The 15,359-nt window shown below is 40.4% G+C and overlaps 2 protein-coding genes across 14 annotated transcripts in view; one reads left to right on the top strand and one right to left on the bottom strand.

The window, feature by feature from the left end:
- The window catches only part of LOC1274912 (SCY1-like protein 2), a 110,622-nt gene that overhangs the window by 32,143 nt on the left and 63,120 nt on the right, over positions 1-15,359 (top strand). The gene's annotated exons all lie outside the window — the stretch shown is intronic.
- On the bottom strand, positions 13,209-14,665 carry LOC1274914 (general odorant-binding protein 72-like). Its single transcript, XM_061644967.1, has 3 exons — positions 14,172-14,665; positions 13,700-13,867; positions 13,209-13,605 (listed from the first exon to the last, which is right to left on the bottom strand). Exons 1-3 carry the CDS (start codon positions 14,310-14,312, stop codon positions 13,408-13,410), a joined length of 507 nt encoding a protein of 168 aa, XP_061500951.1. The 5' UTR covers positions 14,313-14,665; the 3' UTR covers positions 13,209-13,407.

Genomic DNA, 15,359 nt, shown 5'->3' with positions numbered 1-15,359 from the left:
ATTTGCATTTACCCCAACTGCCGACTTTCGCCTCGGCCCACCAATCGCTAACCGTGGTAGGTGATCTGGTAATCTTCGATCAATTGTTGTAGTTCGCTTTCCGCAACCCAGCGCTAGCGGCATAAATATCCAATTAATCAAAGCTTCAACAGGGGCAATATCGAATTACATCCCACTGGAAAGAAAACGCGCAACGGCTACGCCAGTGTGGGTTGAGTCTTTTATGAAGTGAGTGAGTTTGTTTGCAGCAATATTAAGAGATGCAGTGAGCAGAAAAGTTAATGAAATGATAATTAATCTTAAGAGCTTAATCCCATTTCACATAACTCTGTGAGGTGGGTTTTCGATGAGTCGTTAAGGTCTATTATCTAGTTTATAGTGAACTATGCTCGGCCGGTTTCGTCGTATTGCATTTCAACAAGCAAACACAACTTGTAAATTGCTTGCGTATTGAAACTCAGTGTAAAAGATACGACAGTTAGGCGAACCTCTCTCGTCCTAAAACAACTCCGTTAGCGGTGTCATTTTTTTTACAAATCCACTTACGGACAGCTGCTCATTTCCATCAGCTTCTCCTCGCACAGCGAGTAATGAAAACCAAACATCAAAATACATCATTTTGGTATTTGCTGTCACGACCGCCACGTGTATGACCCAATCTCATCTAAATTTGTGTAATTGAACCTGGACTCTTTTCATTTCGCTTATGCTCGTGTATGCAAAAAAAACATGCTACTCCAGGCAGCATCATATTTTTGGTCGAGAATATTTTTTAATGTCGTTTTTTTGAGCGCACATGACCTTAAATAGCATACAGTAAATAAGGAAAAGTACATAAAAATAAAACTGTGAACCAACCGGGCAGAAGATGAAAAGATAGGCACTGAACAATGTGGTTTCGGTCATGCAGTCGTCGTCTTATGGTCTGACGGTGTATTAGTTTTTATAGACGTTCGTACAAGTTGGTTGAACAAAAAACCAAAAAAAAGACACTCTTCACAACACCATGACCGTTATCCATACGCCGAGGAATAGGATTCTGCACTAGCGCCAAAAAGCGTAGCTACATCCCCAAAAAGGTTATGTCAATTTACCTTCGAAATGGGAATGATGGGAATGATTCCTGATCCCAAATGCACCGTGAGCATGGGCACTGCTCAAGAAAATGATGAAAGTAATGATTCTTATGGGCAACCACGCCGATGATGATGATGATGATGATGTGGATGTTACTCGGGATAACTGATGTTTGTATCATCAGCTTTTTAAGCAATCGTCGGTACCGTCGGTCGGTATGAAATCTGACGAATTGCACTCCGAGGGGTTTCGTGCGTTAGCAAAACGGTGAAAATCCATTTACCTCATTTAGGAGAAGGTAGCCAGGGAAAGTTTGGGTTACTTTTGGGCGCTCTTTATGTTTGATCCCGGGAATCCTTGGAAGCCGTAATCTTTACTCAATCTAGGGAACCATTAAAAATGAAGTGAAATATTAGCCTTGCGATGAACTTCATGATAATGGAGGACTTTATTTTTGATACAAATATTATGCTCGTCGTCTATGTCACTGTCTATAGCATATTTTAATCTGTCCATTTTAATGCAGCATCAGAGCGTTGGATCTCATCTAGCTAGTCACAGGAAAATGTAATTAAATTAGTTTATCAAAATATGATCAACTGCTTGTAGCTCTGTGAAGCAAGAAAAGTACATAGAGAAAAAAATGATAGCACATGTATAAGTCTGTTTTATAGTACAAATTTAAGTAGTTTTGAGTTTCAAAAATGTTTGAAACAACAGTCCTTAAAATTATTGTTATTTACAGTCATACCTTTAAATAGTGTGTTTGTATCCGCTACTAATCCAACGACCACTGCCAACGGCTCAATTTCTGTGCTTGTTATTCTTCAGTTCCTCTAACCAAAGAGTGTGAATAATCCGCTACTTACGAGACTACTCTTGCGACCGTTCCCGTTGACCGCGATACCCTCAAGAGCATCGCATTAGAATTCCCTACAGGACATTCATTCAATTGTTATAACGTAAAGCAAGGAAGCTTTAATCTAGCTTTAGCGGCTGCAAGTGAACCTTACTTCCACCGGTTCCATACGGAGGCTTTCAGTTCGTCTTACGCTACCCAGTCTCAGGCCCAAATATCCTGAGGGTATCCGGAAGACCCAACGCTTTCCTTTCCGCAGCAATGGGCATTCTCCGTTGCAATTCAGCGTCAACATTGTTTCGCAATTTCGTAGTCATAAAGCCATACCCTTGACTTTTGGTCGTAGGACACTGTTGCTGGCGAAAGACATTTGGGTTGACTTTTTCTTCCAGCCCACCTTACAACCAAGAAACGGGATGGTTTACTTAGGTTGTAGTTAGTCTTGCACGCTAAGCCTCCCTCCGGGGATGTTGGTGTAGTCTGGTAGGAAAAACTGAAACACAAACCAAAGGTTCTATTATTATCCTTAGTAACATCAAGATTTACACGGTGTCAAAAAGTAAAACAACTATAACCGCTAGTTATTATTGACGCTATTGCGCTTTAGTAATTGAAACAAGGAATAATTCATTAACAGATGCAATTTAGAATTAAGTCTTGTTTCAAGAAATATTACTCACTAGAATTAAAATCTATAAAGTCCCACAAGTTATAAGAACTGCTTTTGATTCTCATATGCTTAGACAAATATTCATAATACGAATTTACTCTTGAATATGGATATCAATTAAATACACTAAAGCACCATGTCACATGCACTAAAATCTGAAAACATATTTATTTTACTTAAATGAGTAAAACCAATTGTTAATTGGTTGGCATTATTATAATTGGCGGTTATAATTGGCATAATTTTAGTGTCAGTACCCATTAGAAGATCATCATCATTATATTACACAGTTTTATAAACTATTCACAAACAAACTATTCGTATTACATTTGCCCTTGTGTTAGTATCAGTAATCTTATCATTTTTTATCATTGACAAAACAAAAAATGCCAAGAGCAACACTTTGCCGTCCCCTGCAACAGATAGTCCGTTTTCGCCCATTTCCCATCCAAATTGATCCGGTCGCATTCTAATAAATGCCAACCACTTGTTGGAAATCCTCCCGCTCGAGCAAGCGCCACGAGAAGTAATAAAACTTGACGCCAAGGATAAGTACACGACGCCAATATCATTCACTCGGTCCGAATATTCCCCTGCCGCCTGTTGTCGTATTTGTTTTTTTGTTGTTGTTGTTCTCCTCCTTTCTATACCACCAAAGATAAAAGCAATAAAAGTCAACCACCAGCCTAAAGCAGCGTCTAACAGCACTGGTGGGGGGGGGGGGGGGGTAGGTCGTCATCTGAGCAGCCTGGTTCCGCACCTCCCAGAAGACCATAGCCAAGCCGGCGAAGAAACATGCCAGCAGGTGGGATTTAAAAGCGATGGAAAATGGATATTTTCTGTTTATTTTCTGTACATTGTGCTTCTCTTCCGCGTCGGTCCATGTTTAGGGGTACGCTGTAAGCGAAAGGAAATGAAAAACTTCTCGCGGCCACTACAACATTATTGCGCTTCGGTGGCGGCATATTTATGGCCATCATCATTCGGCACAACTTTTGGCAAGACTTTTCACTGCTTGTTCTTTTCCCGAGCAGACAAGGTTGGAAAGATATTAACGAAATTGTTATGACCGTATCGGGTGACGGAAAGTGGGACGTAGCAGACGGATGTCGGTGCCTACTTGGGTGGAATTATGGATTGTAATCCAACATTTTACTGTAGAATTGGAGAGTCATAGATGTATCGCCGTGAAAGATTAATGTTTTTAATGTGTTTATAAATAATATCCGAATGAATTGATAAAGACATGAAGTAAGATAATATTTTTTATCGCGCAGACATTCTTCCATCTGCGTTCTATGTAATGCCTAAGATTTTAGGCATTTTATTTCAAGTGTATTTGTTCTATTTCAAATTGAATATAAACTGTTTAGTTTTAATTCATTATTACTAGAAGTAATATTATTGTTTTAATCAAATCACTAATTTTTTGCTAGTTTTAATGATGTTTTTTATTATCTTTTAACTGAAGGAGTTGGGCCGGTCTGGTGGTACAGTCGTCAACTCGTACGACGCAGCAACATGCCCGTCATGGGTTCAAGTCCCGAATAGACCGCGCCCGCATACGTAGGACTGGCTATCCTGCTATGGTAACAATAAGTCACTGAAAGCCAAGCTCACTTCACTAGTGAGTGGAGGAGTGAGCTTTTGACAAGTCCAAGCATGTGTCCAATCTTAAGTTTTATCAATTGCATAGTTTATGTTCATCCATTAATCTACACCTTTGAAAAAAAAAACAGTGCTATATGTTATAAATCTAAGGTGTTAAATAGCTATGGAATTATTCTACCCCCTTAATTACACTCATAGCACACTGTAAGCGTATTCGCACACAAGTACATGTGCGTCAATTAACAACCATCTTGCTGCAATAGATTTTTTTTTCTAATAATTTACACACATAAATAAAATAGCACATTCTTACACGTGCTGAAAATATCTCACACGTAACATCATCACCAAACATTCCCGTGCGTCCGTGCGAGTTTGTCTGGAAATATGACACAACGGTAAAATATTCCATGTATTGCCCCCAAGGCAAGCACGCGTGAAGTCAACAAGTAGCCGTCTAGTTTGACAATGGACCAACACCGACCGTGTTCGCACGTCGGCAAGAATTACATGCCAGGTGGTGGCTGTGGTTCCGAAACGGGCAAAGGGAAGGAGGCCAGATACCGTGACACATTATACGAAATCCAGTTTTCATCCGGTGATGTCATTTTGCACCGCAAGATAAGCCGATGGTTGTAAAAAGGAAAATTCTTGTCATTTTGCCACATCCGCTGGCGACAGGGTGTACAGCTGATGGCTCGCAAACAAATTCTAATCGAGTGTTGAAATCTCACACATACCCAAAGCCAAACCCAAAATCCTTGCCGTTGGTGCACATCATCACATCCCACCTGTCCGAACAGCTACTAGCGTGGAGCAAAAATACCACTATACCCCCCTTCGGTTCGCTCGGGGTTTTCCGCATTCTGCGACGCTTCGTTTGACTGGCGATCATCGTACAATATTTGTCATAATTTCCCATGACAGATTACTTCGCACGCTAGCGTCAACGATGATGCTGATGGTGTGTGCGTGTGTATATGTGTGGTGTGTTAGTAATGGCACCTGGCACAGCGCATCGAAGGGTTCCGGAGCTGCAATAGGCCACCCCATTTCACTTGTGTGATACACATTTGCTCGAGATTTATACCAGCGCTAACAAGATACGCGTACCGGGAAGAAGCATCACGGAAATCATCGATATCGCATGACAAGTTGGGTATCGTTCGAGCGCAAAGGCAGGTGTAGGCCGGGATTTCTAACCCACACATATGTCACACTTTCATTTGCTGATGTATCGTTAACATCTGGAAATGAACGAAGGAAGGCAATGTGGGCACCCCGTGGGCGAGAATTTCCCTTTAACAAAAGTTTTCCCATAAAGCAAAGACAAATTGTACCATTCAATCATCACTGCAGTCACAGTTTTATCGTGCGGTCTCGATCAAACCGCTAAACTTTTCGTTAGTGCTCAAAACTCTACTGCTGTGCGAGACAAATTGGCTGCAGAAGTTTATTTGAAGTGAATTTACAGTAACGAGTCGAAATATAGAGATTCTTAAGTATTTGCAGTTTAAAATAGACTTGTGGAATAAGTTTAATTAATTACCAAAGTAAATCTGAAATAAGTGTTGTGAGTAGTTGGAGTGATTTCAAGATGATTTGGCACAACACAAACGTAGCAATATATAAGCAACATTTCATAAAAATATTAGTGTGCTCTTGGAAGAAATAATGAAATAATGAATTTATTGTCTTGCCTTTTAGTGATAGGCACCGATCTTATGAGATTTGAAAAAAATAAATAAGATACACAATCTGTATGAAAACCAGAGCGTCTACCAACTGTGCATTGATTTATTTTTGCAGAATAAAACTACCTATACGATTGATTTGAAGGAACAGCCAGACAGAACCAGTAAAGTACTGATTGAGGCATATACCTCTACCATCAAGGTTTTGGAGAACGGTGTCCCTCAAGGTGCTATATTATCACCTACGCTTTTTCTAACAAGCATGGAGTTTTTATTGCGAACAACACCTACTAATATAGACACATTCATCTAGGCTGATGATCTTAATAGCTAATACTAATTACTTCAGACAAATCAGAAATAAAAAATAGAACCAAACTACAAAAAGCACTCAATAAACTTCATCATTGGTGTTGCTTGACAGGTTAAGATCTATCAACAACAAAAAGTAAAATTCTACATATATGCAATAACTCACACAAAAGGGCACTTAAACCTATAAAAATTAAATCAGATATAATTCCAAACGCAAGAGCAGTCAAAATTTTAGGAGTTATCAATGACTCAAGGTTAAAATTTCGACAACACTTTCTCTGCGTTAAAAAAATGATCAAAAGCAGATGACATATTCTGCATATTAGGTTAGGTTGCGGAAATAAGAGATCGGCAAAACGCACACTTCTCATTATTTTTAACAGTTAGTTTGTTCCAAAATTATTGTACGGCATTGAATTCATTGCCATGGGCGATGCCAACGTTGGCTGCAAGCTAGCCCCAATGTATCACTCTGCTCTGAAAAAAATTACAGGCGCTTTTATCACTAGCCCAACCACCGCAGTACTTTTTGAAAGTGGACAATTACCTCTCGATCATGTTGTAGTCCTTAAATTAGTAAACCTAGCTGGCAGACTCATTGAAAAAGGAATCGAAGCAAATGCTTTTGTAGATAGAGCCAACAAGGTGTTAAAACAACTAACAGGTCACAGCATGCCCAACATAGATAAACTTACAAGTTGTTCTACTAGACCTTGGTACGACAAAATCCTCACAATCGACTGGACATTGCAAAAACTAAGCAAACACGAACAACAAATAGTACAAAACTGTCATCGCCAACAAATATAAAATATATATTAAAATTTATACTGATGGCTCGGTCTACAATAGTTCTGCTGGCTGCTGGCATAACATCGCCAAATGCTCGCTGTAGTATTAAGCTTCCGGAGAATACATCAATATTCTTCATAGGTATTGCTATTATGATAGCAACTGAAGAAGCGACCGTAAATGACAGACCTAACGTTATTTTCACAGATAGCGCTAGTGTTCTGAAAGCATTAGAGAAAGGATCCATACGAAACCCTTACATACAAACTATCGAATCATTATCAAAAGACAGGTCAATCGAATTATGTTGGATACCAGGATATAAAGGCATCGCAGGAAATAAAGTAGCTGACCGTCTTTCGAATGAAGGTAGGATGACCAAAGATCATGTAGATGGAACTATCTCTAGAAGTGATGCATCCTTGTGGTGGAAAGTATTAATAAACCAGAGCTGGCAAAACATATGGAACAAATCACCCATTACCAACCTTAAAAAAATAAAACAAACCACGGCACCTTGGAAGAATCCACTAGATTACAGCGATCAAAGAGTGGTAACAAGATTGATAATTGGATCATCGTTAATCTGCCCATTGTGTGGATGTGATACAACGGTGGAACACATTTTAATGGATTGTTTTGGATATTCTGCAGAAAGGAAGAGACACAGACTTGCAGAGCATTTGGACATTGTACTTTCCAACAATTACAGTGAAATTGAAAAACTTTTGAATTTTTAAAGGACACTAATCTCTACAAACAAGTGTAGGAAATATAAAAAAAATTATACAAACACAATTTAAATGAAAAAAGCATTAGAATTAACAAACATTTTCACCTTTCACCATTGCCATAAGAACTCTTGTAGTTTTTTTTCTTGTTTAACTTTAAATTCATTTTTTTTATCTCAAACAGTATTACTAGTTTCTGAATTGTAAATTACGAGAGGCGAATGCTAAAAAGCCTCGTAAAAAAATAAAACAACAACAACAACAACCTATACGATTGAGTGATAAAAAAAGCCTCCCAAAGCCGACATGACCCAAAGCATAGAAGAAGATGAGAATGACAAAGTACCAAAGTTGCTGCTGTGTATGATGTAAAAATCAAAACAATCAATTACACGTTTGACAAATCTCTGTTGTACAACTTTAACTGCAAAATGCCCGTCTGGGTTGTACATACAACCACAACACATGCCGATTGTAATTTGTCTTTCAGCTAAACTTTCACACCACAATGCTCCCGTCACATATGTGACATACGTGTGCGTTGGGGTAGGATTTTAGCATATTTTCCTTCAGAGCATCATTATGACAAATAACCCAGCTTCCCAACACCTGGCATCAAACGGAATCCGTGTCGATATTTATCACAACCAAATGGTGGTAGAGCAGACAGGCTGCCCTAACTCACGATTACAACATTCACGAACAACCATTAGTCAAATCGTGCGGCTAGAAATTGACTAAAAGTACCTCGATAACTCACTCTACGGAGCACTCCCATCCTTGCGGACCTCCGTCGAACAGTAGCAACAGTGGCCTATTCTTCGTCGCGTATGTCCGGAGCTTCCGGTTGATCCGGTTTTATTTTGCACTGCTCTGTGTTTTCTTCTCATACCTACTACCGAATCCTTTCGATCGAGTGTCATGAGAATGAAATTATTCATTGAATTCTCACCGGATGCTAAACCATCGGTAGCAAAAACGGGTAGATTTCACAGCGAACTCTCCATTTTGCTTGTTCCCTCTTCGCTGTGGAACTGCACAATCACTTCCAAGCATATAAAATGGACCGAAGCGGAATAAGATATTACCTAGGGAATCATTATTTATACATCAAATAGGTCAATTTATATTCTATCGAGGGTAGGAAAGCATGGAACGCTAAGAACGGAAAGACTAAACGAAACACGAATAAGTGAGCTTAGTGAAGTGAGCCCGTTTCAATCCGTGAATGGAAAAAAAACCTGAAAGCATAGATATTTTCAAGTGTATAGAGCGCCCCCTTACCGATTTGCTTTATCTGCAGTTTGTATCGGCGAAACAGGGAGACATAATAGGAAAGCTTGTGAAAAAACGACGTCAGCGAGAATCAATTAAAACTCTAAAGTTACCCACGAACCTAACAATAACAAGCGTAGGATATTTGCTATCAATCCTCCCTCTATTCCCGTTGCTTTTCTCTTTCTTCCTTTCTCTCTCCTATAACGAGCGCTGGTGAAGAAGAAGAGGAAAAATGCTGACAACAAAATCCCCGATCAATTTTTAAACTTTTTTTCACTTATAGTTTTTTTTCTTCTCCTTACTGTAGCTCGTTATTTATTTTGAAAGCATCAATCGTACACGGTGGCGCGAAAAAATAGCAACCATCGTCAGAAACTGACGACGGTTCCTAGAATCTTAAATTTATACACCAATCATGACGCATGTACTTTATTTCGTGACTAGAAACTAGAGAAAAGTATCTCGAAATGGCAGAAAAATGTGCACTATGAAACGTTTAACTTAATGCATTGCCGTTTAATGTGTTTACTTAATTTATAATTTGGTAATGGTGAGTTAAACTTTTACAACTTTTGCGAAGCTGGAATTTGCTAGGCAGCCGTCTAAAAGCCGTTTCTTTCTAACGAACGCCATTCAGTGCGCTTACCGCCCAAGATCATAATCCCAAAAACTTGAGACATAGAAACGGTACAATTCCCCCCCTCCCCCCCCCCCAGTGCCGGTATAGAAACTCTTCCAGGGCGACAAATGCGGAACCGGGATTAAAATTTGAAAGCTCGTTCCCATCCCCAGGCAGTAAAGCTTTCCGCTCGTTTCTCGCAGCTCCAAAATTCATTTCCGGCTTCCGGCCATCGCAAGCGTAAGAGTGTGCGCGCGCGCGCGCGTTTGCCCGCGTCTCAGGCGGAAAAGGTGACGAAGCACAATTTGCATTTTACCTCGCACCGACTGTCGATCGCGGAGTCGCACGGGAGACTGCGGTACTGCAGCACAATGTTCCGCCCCGACCCGATGACGACTTTAATGATAATGTTGAACGTGAAGCAATCAACCAAATTGTAGCTGGTTCGATGGCGCGGCAGCGGTAAACGCTGAGTTTTGCGCTGAGTTGAATGAATTAATTAACTGACGGGGCGGAAAATCGAAGCAATGTGCAACGACGCTGTCGGATGATCTTTCCTTTGCTTCTTTCCGATGCAACATTGGTACGGGAAGGGCGTTGCAAAAGCTTAATTAATGCTACTATAACGTTAAGTATTGCCAAAACCGCATCACAATATCTTTTCAGTTTTGAACGTGATACGGCTTCAGATAACCTCCTTTAAACTAGACAGTGAAACTGGAAACATTCAATTGATTAAATTAGTTTTTGCTGTGCCTTACACACCAACGCACCAATTCTCGTTAATAAACCTACTTAATAAAATAAATTCGAAACTATTGCTCTGCAGCTTGCAGTTTGAAATTGTTTCGCTGTGATAAAAAATCAAACCCCACGCGAAAATGGAAGCAAGCTGCTGAAATACTTTATCTTTAGTTAGTGCAATGTGGCTTTTTTTCATCCGTTACTTACTTTCAACCGGAACAGCGAGCTTATTTTGCGCGGTAAAGAATATAATACACGCCCACAAACACGAACGCCCATACACACACATACACCAACAGGAGTAGCAGGAAGTGGGAGCAGCTTTTGATGACTTTTGAAAGTTGTTTCCTTTCAAATAAGTAGCATCGGTCGAACTATGGAAAAGTCGAACCGGGGAACGCATTCGCACATACTCGCGATCATTCCAGTACGCCAGCTGCCTAAGCTTTGGTGGGGGAGGGGGGGGGAAACATGATGCCAAAGCAGTGAAACTTTGTAGCACGGTGGGAGGAAGAAAAATGAACTAAACTTTTGCCTGACATGAGAAGAAAATTATAAAGCGTAAAGAGCGTGGGGCGGTAACGGTGAGCAACGCTGATCGCGTTTGCTCGGCGTGTGATATTCGGCACATGATTGCTTTCGGTGTGTTCATAATGGTGGAAAATTTATTTCATGTGAAGTCGGATAAATGAACACACAGCATAGTGGCGAAAAAATGTGATTAAACATTGATAAGGTGTTGGTATGAGTTAAGCTAATGCTAAACTCATTAAAAGTAATCATTTGATAACGGTTTTGAGAATTGAAGATGTTTTTTAAATGTTTTTATGGTTATTTTTAAAAGAACGGGACCAGTTCGTGCAAATTGGACCTTTTGGTATTTTTTTTTTAGATGTTTTTAACATTGAGATGCCAAGGAAGATTCATGGTGGATGCTGAGAGGTTAGGTTACAGTTACTATTGTTGCTCAATAAAGTGTTAATACAATCAACTTGTATGCTATCCTTTGCCAATATGTTGTCCAATTTTCATGGAAGGCTTAATTTTTTGCATAATCTTTCTATGCAATGATTTGGGGTTTAAAATGGAAAATTTTCATAATTTGTTTGTCATATTTTGGCCAAAATGTTCAAAAGCACCATAATTCGAAGTCAAACTATTGGTGGTACACCTATAATTGAATGAACAAAACTAACACCTTTGTGGTCATAATTTAGTTTTTTGAGCAGCCTAGGCCTCTAGCATTCTCAGGCTACTTGTAAATAAGGAAAACAATCTGTTTAGTGTAATAAAAGTCATAAGAATAACAGCCAAAAGGAAGTAATTGTAAATTGCAATTGATAAACATTTCATGCTACATTATCTTGCATACATATATTTTATCTCTGGGGTCGAGATCGTGTACTACGTCGCAATCTGATTCAGATTGTTTAGAGAAGCTCGTAAACATGGCAGGAGTCGATATCGTGTTGTTCGTTGACATGCGGCGTCCTTGTCCGGGTTATCATAAGGGTAGTCTTCGAAAATCCGAGATATCTTTTGCAGGTCAGATCCAGTCCGTTCGGAAAGGATCAGTATAAGTAGAAGGGGTCTTTATCAGGTTTAGCTTCCATGGCTTCGAGTAGCAGTATGTATCTCTTGCAAATTTTTGAAGACTTTTTTAGGAAAGGAGCTTGACGTTGCTCTTGACGAGGATTTCCCTGAACCACCAGCCATATGTTCGAATGACTCACGAGCAAACTAGCGATATACAACATGTAGCACAACGACAAACTAATAGAGTGGGAATGGGAAAAACACTTCTGGCCAACCAACCGATAGCAAGTCTCACGACAATAAAACACGTCAACGCCTCGACAACAATCCAGCCAGAGAAGCCACGAGAGAGCAAGTGCCTCAGTAACACCCCAGGGATCCACGCCACCGCACCGCTAGTCATAAGAGTATTGCCATAGGGCACTCACACAGTTAATCCCTTAGCTCTACAGAACTCAAAGATGATCTTTAACAGACTCCAGTCCGACCCAGCTAGTATATCTAGTATAGTATATCTACCCGAATGGGGAGTTCTTCCCTGGAGATATCAGGAGATCTTCCCAGTTTTTCAACTGCATCCAACATGGAGGGTTGTGCAGCCTCGTATTCTACGCAAGACCATAGAAAATGGTCTATGTCGTGAAATCCAAGGCTGCAACTACATGCTTTCCGGGCTACCTGTCCTATACGCTGGAGACCTGCGCCCAGTGTGAAATAATTAGACCTAAGTCTTAACATCATTCGAATAAATGCACGATCCCCACATATGTCGCGTAACCAAGGCTTCAAAGAAACTCTAGGAGAGATCAAGTACGGGAACCTCCCGAGTTTATGCGTGTCCTACAAGTTCTGCCAGTGTGCAATGCAGAAAGCCTGCGGGCCCGTTAGAAATCGTGAGGTAGGATAGGTATATCGTAAGAGGGCCCCTCCAATGCACCCTTTATGGCCAAATGGCATGCTTTCTCATTTCCTAAGATGCCGCAATGAGCAGGCAACCATACCAGAGTCATTCGAAACGGCTTTTCAAACAGGGCGTTTAGGACTTTTAGAATTTCTTCCCAGAGTGGTCTGACCATTCTGCAAGAAAGTTAGGTTATCTTAATATGAAAATTCTATGGAGCTATACCATCAATTAATAATTCACTACTGTATACTTTTAGAATAAGTTTTTGAGCAAATGATATATTCAAACTTGGACAGCCAATGAACTTTAATTTTTTGATGTATATTAAATTTAAACGTAAAATACACTAATTAGAAAAACAATGTAAAAAAGGTATTTGATAATTATAAACCAAGTTTATTTTCTTAATTATTGAAAATATTTATTCGCGTATAACAAGGACACCAAAGTTTGTACAGGACACCACTGACTTGTTGCAATAATTCGCTTTCAGTGAAAATGTACCATGTTCATACCGCCGAGGCGACTAACGTACCAACGCAACGCAACCTAACCGACAAGCGTTGTTTGCCATCAGCTACGGGAAAATAAATTTAGGATTGTTTTTCGACAGGCACTGAAGCAAAACGTACGCTGCATCGCAATTGTTCTTAATGCCGTCCGCCACAGTGCGGCAAATGTCGAGCGCCGCCCGCATCGGGCCCGCCAGCTCGTCCGGCATGATTGTGTCGATCTGCTTCACCGATGCGTCGTAGTTAAGTTTTCCCTTCTTCATCTGTAAACAGCAAGAACACGATAGCACGAAACAGATGCGTCAGTGTGGGGTCAGGGCATGGGGAGATTTAGTGGGAGGAAAGTTCCATACCGACCGTTTGCATCATTTCCATCACGCAGTTTACGTAGCACTTAAGCTCCTTAACGTCCGCGAACTTGGACTCGCGCAATCCGTTCACCAGCTCCTCGGCGACTTTGGTTTTTCCCAGGCAAACCGACCGTATCATTTCACCCGACTTCATCATCTGCTCTACGGTTGCTTTCTATTGTGTATGTGTGTGTGAGGTATTGAAAATAACGGTTGTAGGGAGGAAGAAAGAGGGAGAAAAAGAGTAGAAAGTTTAATGAGAAAATCGCTTGGAAAGTTAAATTTGAACCCTTTAAATGCGTCTCCAGTGAGCGAAATGGTAGGGTTTGTTTTGCAGCGATTATAAAACCGACAGCAAGCAACAAATAGTCGCTCCCTGTGGGTTGGGCAGCAGATGCACGTTAAATGGTGCCTGGAGAGCAAATGATTTTTCACCGAGCCGAAGCTAACAGGCGAAAGAGCGATGGGAAAATTATTACCCCTTCTACGGGCGGTAGGCCCGGCGCAGTGCTCAACAGCAACAGGCCGCCAATCCACAAACACTTCCGGAGTGGGAAAATCCTTTTCACATTACGCGCTTTCCACGACATTGCTGGGTGGTCCGCTATCAGTGATCGCATCAACGTTTCAACGCTTCAGATTCACTTCTTTTTTTGTGCACGACAGAAGGATAAAAAAACACAAACAGCATAAAATCTTCTTCCTTTTCGGCGTAGGGAACACAATGCCGCCCCTTTGCAAAAACTCGGGAAAATCTTTCACTTTTCTGCTTCCGCTCCTTCCGTTTGAGCCAAAGAAAAGCACGCACACACACGGTTATAATATTTATCGCTTTTCCTCACTGTTCTTCCCCTGTTTGCGTGCGACCGAACAAACTAACGAACGAACCAGGGCGGCCCAGTAACGAACGATTGTAACGGGCGTCCCGGGGCAGCTTTCTACCGTTTATGCGATCGTGTAACTAATACCGCCCGTAATCCATTATTCATACGACTTTTATATGCAAGCGTTTACCTTTTTGGCGTGCGTGCACCCATTGTTGCAACGGTTGGTTGCCGGGAGCTGAGGAAGAGTATTGTGCTCACCCCGATATGGTAAGAAAGGCGCTAGCGCTCACAATGGAGCGCTAATCGACGCTGTATATTCATTTTTTACTGTCATTTTAACAGTGCTTGAAACATTGCTCGTGAAGCAGCATGACGACGATCGTTTGTGCGGTTTCGTAGGGATGCGTAACAAATACTTGTTTGTGTTGCTAAAAATATCTCAAATATCTCGGCTCAAGACAAATGCACAGCAAAATAAAGTTTATTTAAACAGCATGAGCAATACGACCGTCTTTTTGAATTAAAATGTTTATCTTTAAAGCTATTTAAATTTTTTAGCATGATGGAATGTAATGCTTCCATGTTACTTTACATTCTAATTTATGCTGATAGCAAACAAATGCCCTAACAAAAGCTTAACATGTTTTGTCACAAAACAGTTTATTTTAAATCGATATTAATTAATTATTTGTGCAAGTGAAATATATCATTTGTTGGATTTTATTCTATGCTACAAAACATCAGTATTAATCCGATATTACATATAAAAAGACTGATCGTTTTGATGCATTCGACAGCAGTTTCATAAGACAATCGACAGAATTTAGGTCTTATGAGACA

Source organism: Anopheles gambiae, chromosome 2 (genome assembly GCF_943734735.2).
Source record: "Anopheles gambiae chromosome 2, idAnoGambNW_F1_1, whole genome shotgun sequence".
In the NCBI taxonomy this organism is placed as follows: Eukaryota; Metazoa; Arthropoda; class Insecta; order Diptera; family Culicidae; genus Anopheles; species Anopheles gambiae.
The sequence above is the reverse complement of the archived record's forward strand: the minus strand, read 5'-3'. Positions and strand labels throughout refer to the sequence as shown.

Coding starts and splice junctions, on each gene's coding strand:
- LOC1274914 (XM_061644967.1), bottom strand. CDS start 14,312: ATGCGATCACTGATAGCGGACCACCCAGCAATGTCGTGGAAAGCGCGT. Junction 13,868..14,171: donor GCCTACCGCCCGTAGAAGGG/GTAATAATTTTC, acceptor CATACACAATAG/AAAGCAACCGTAGAGCAGAT. Junction 13,606..13,699: donor TGATGGAAATGATGCAAACG/GTCGGTATGGAA, acceptor TGCTGTTTACAG/ATGAAGAAGGGAAAACTTAA.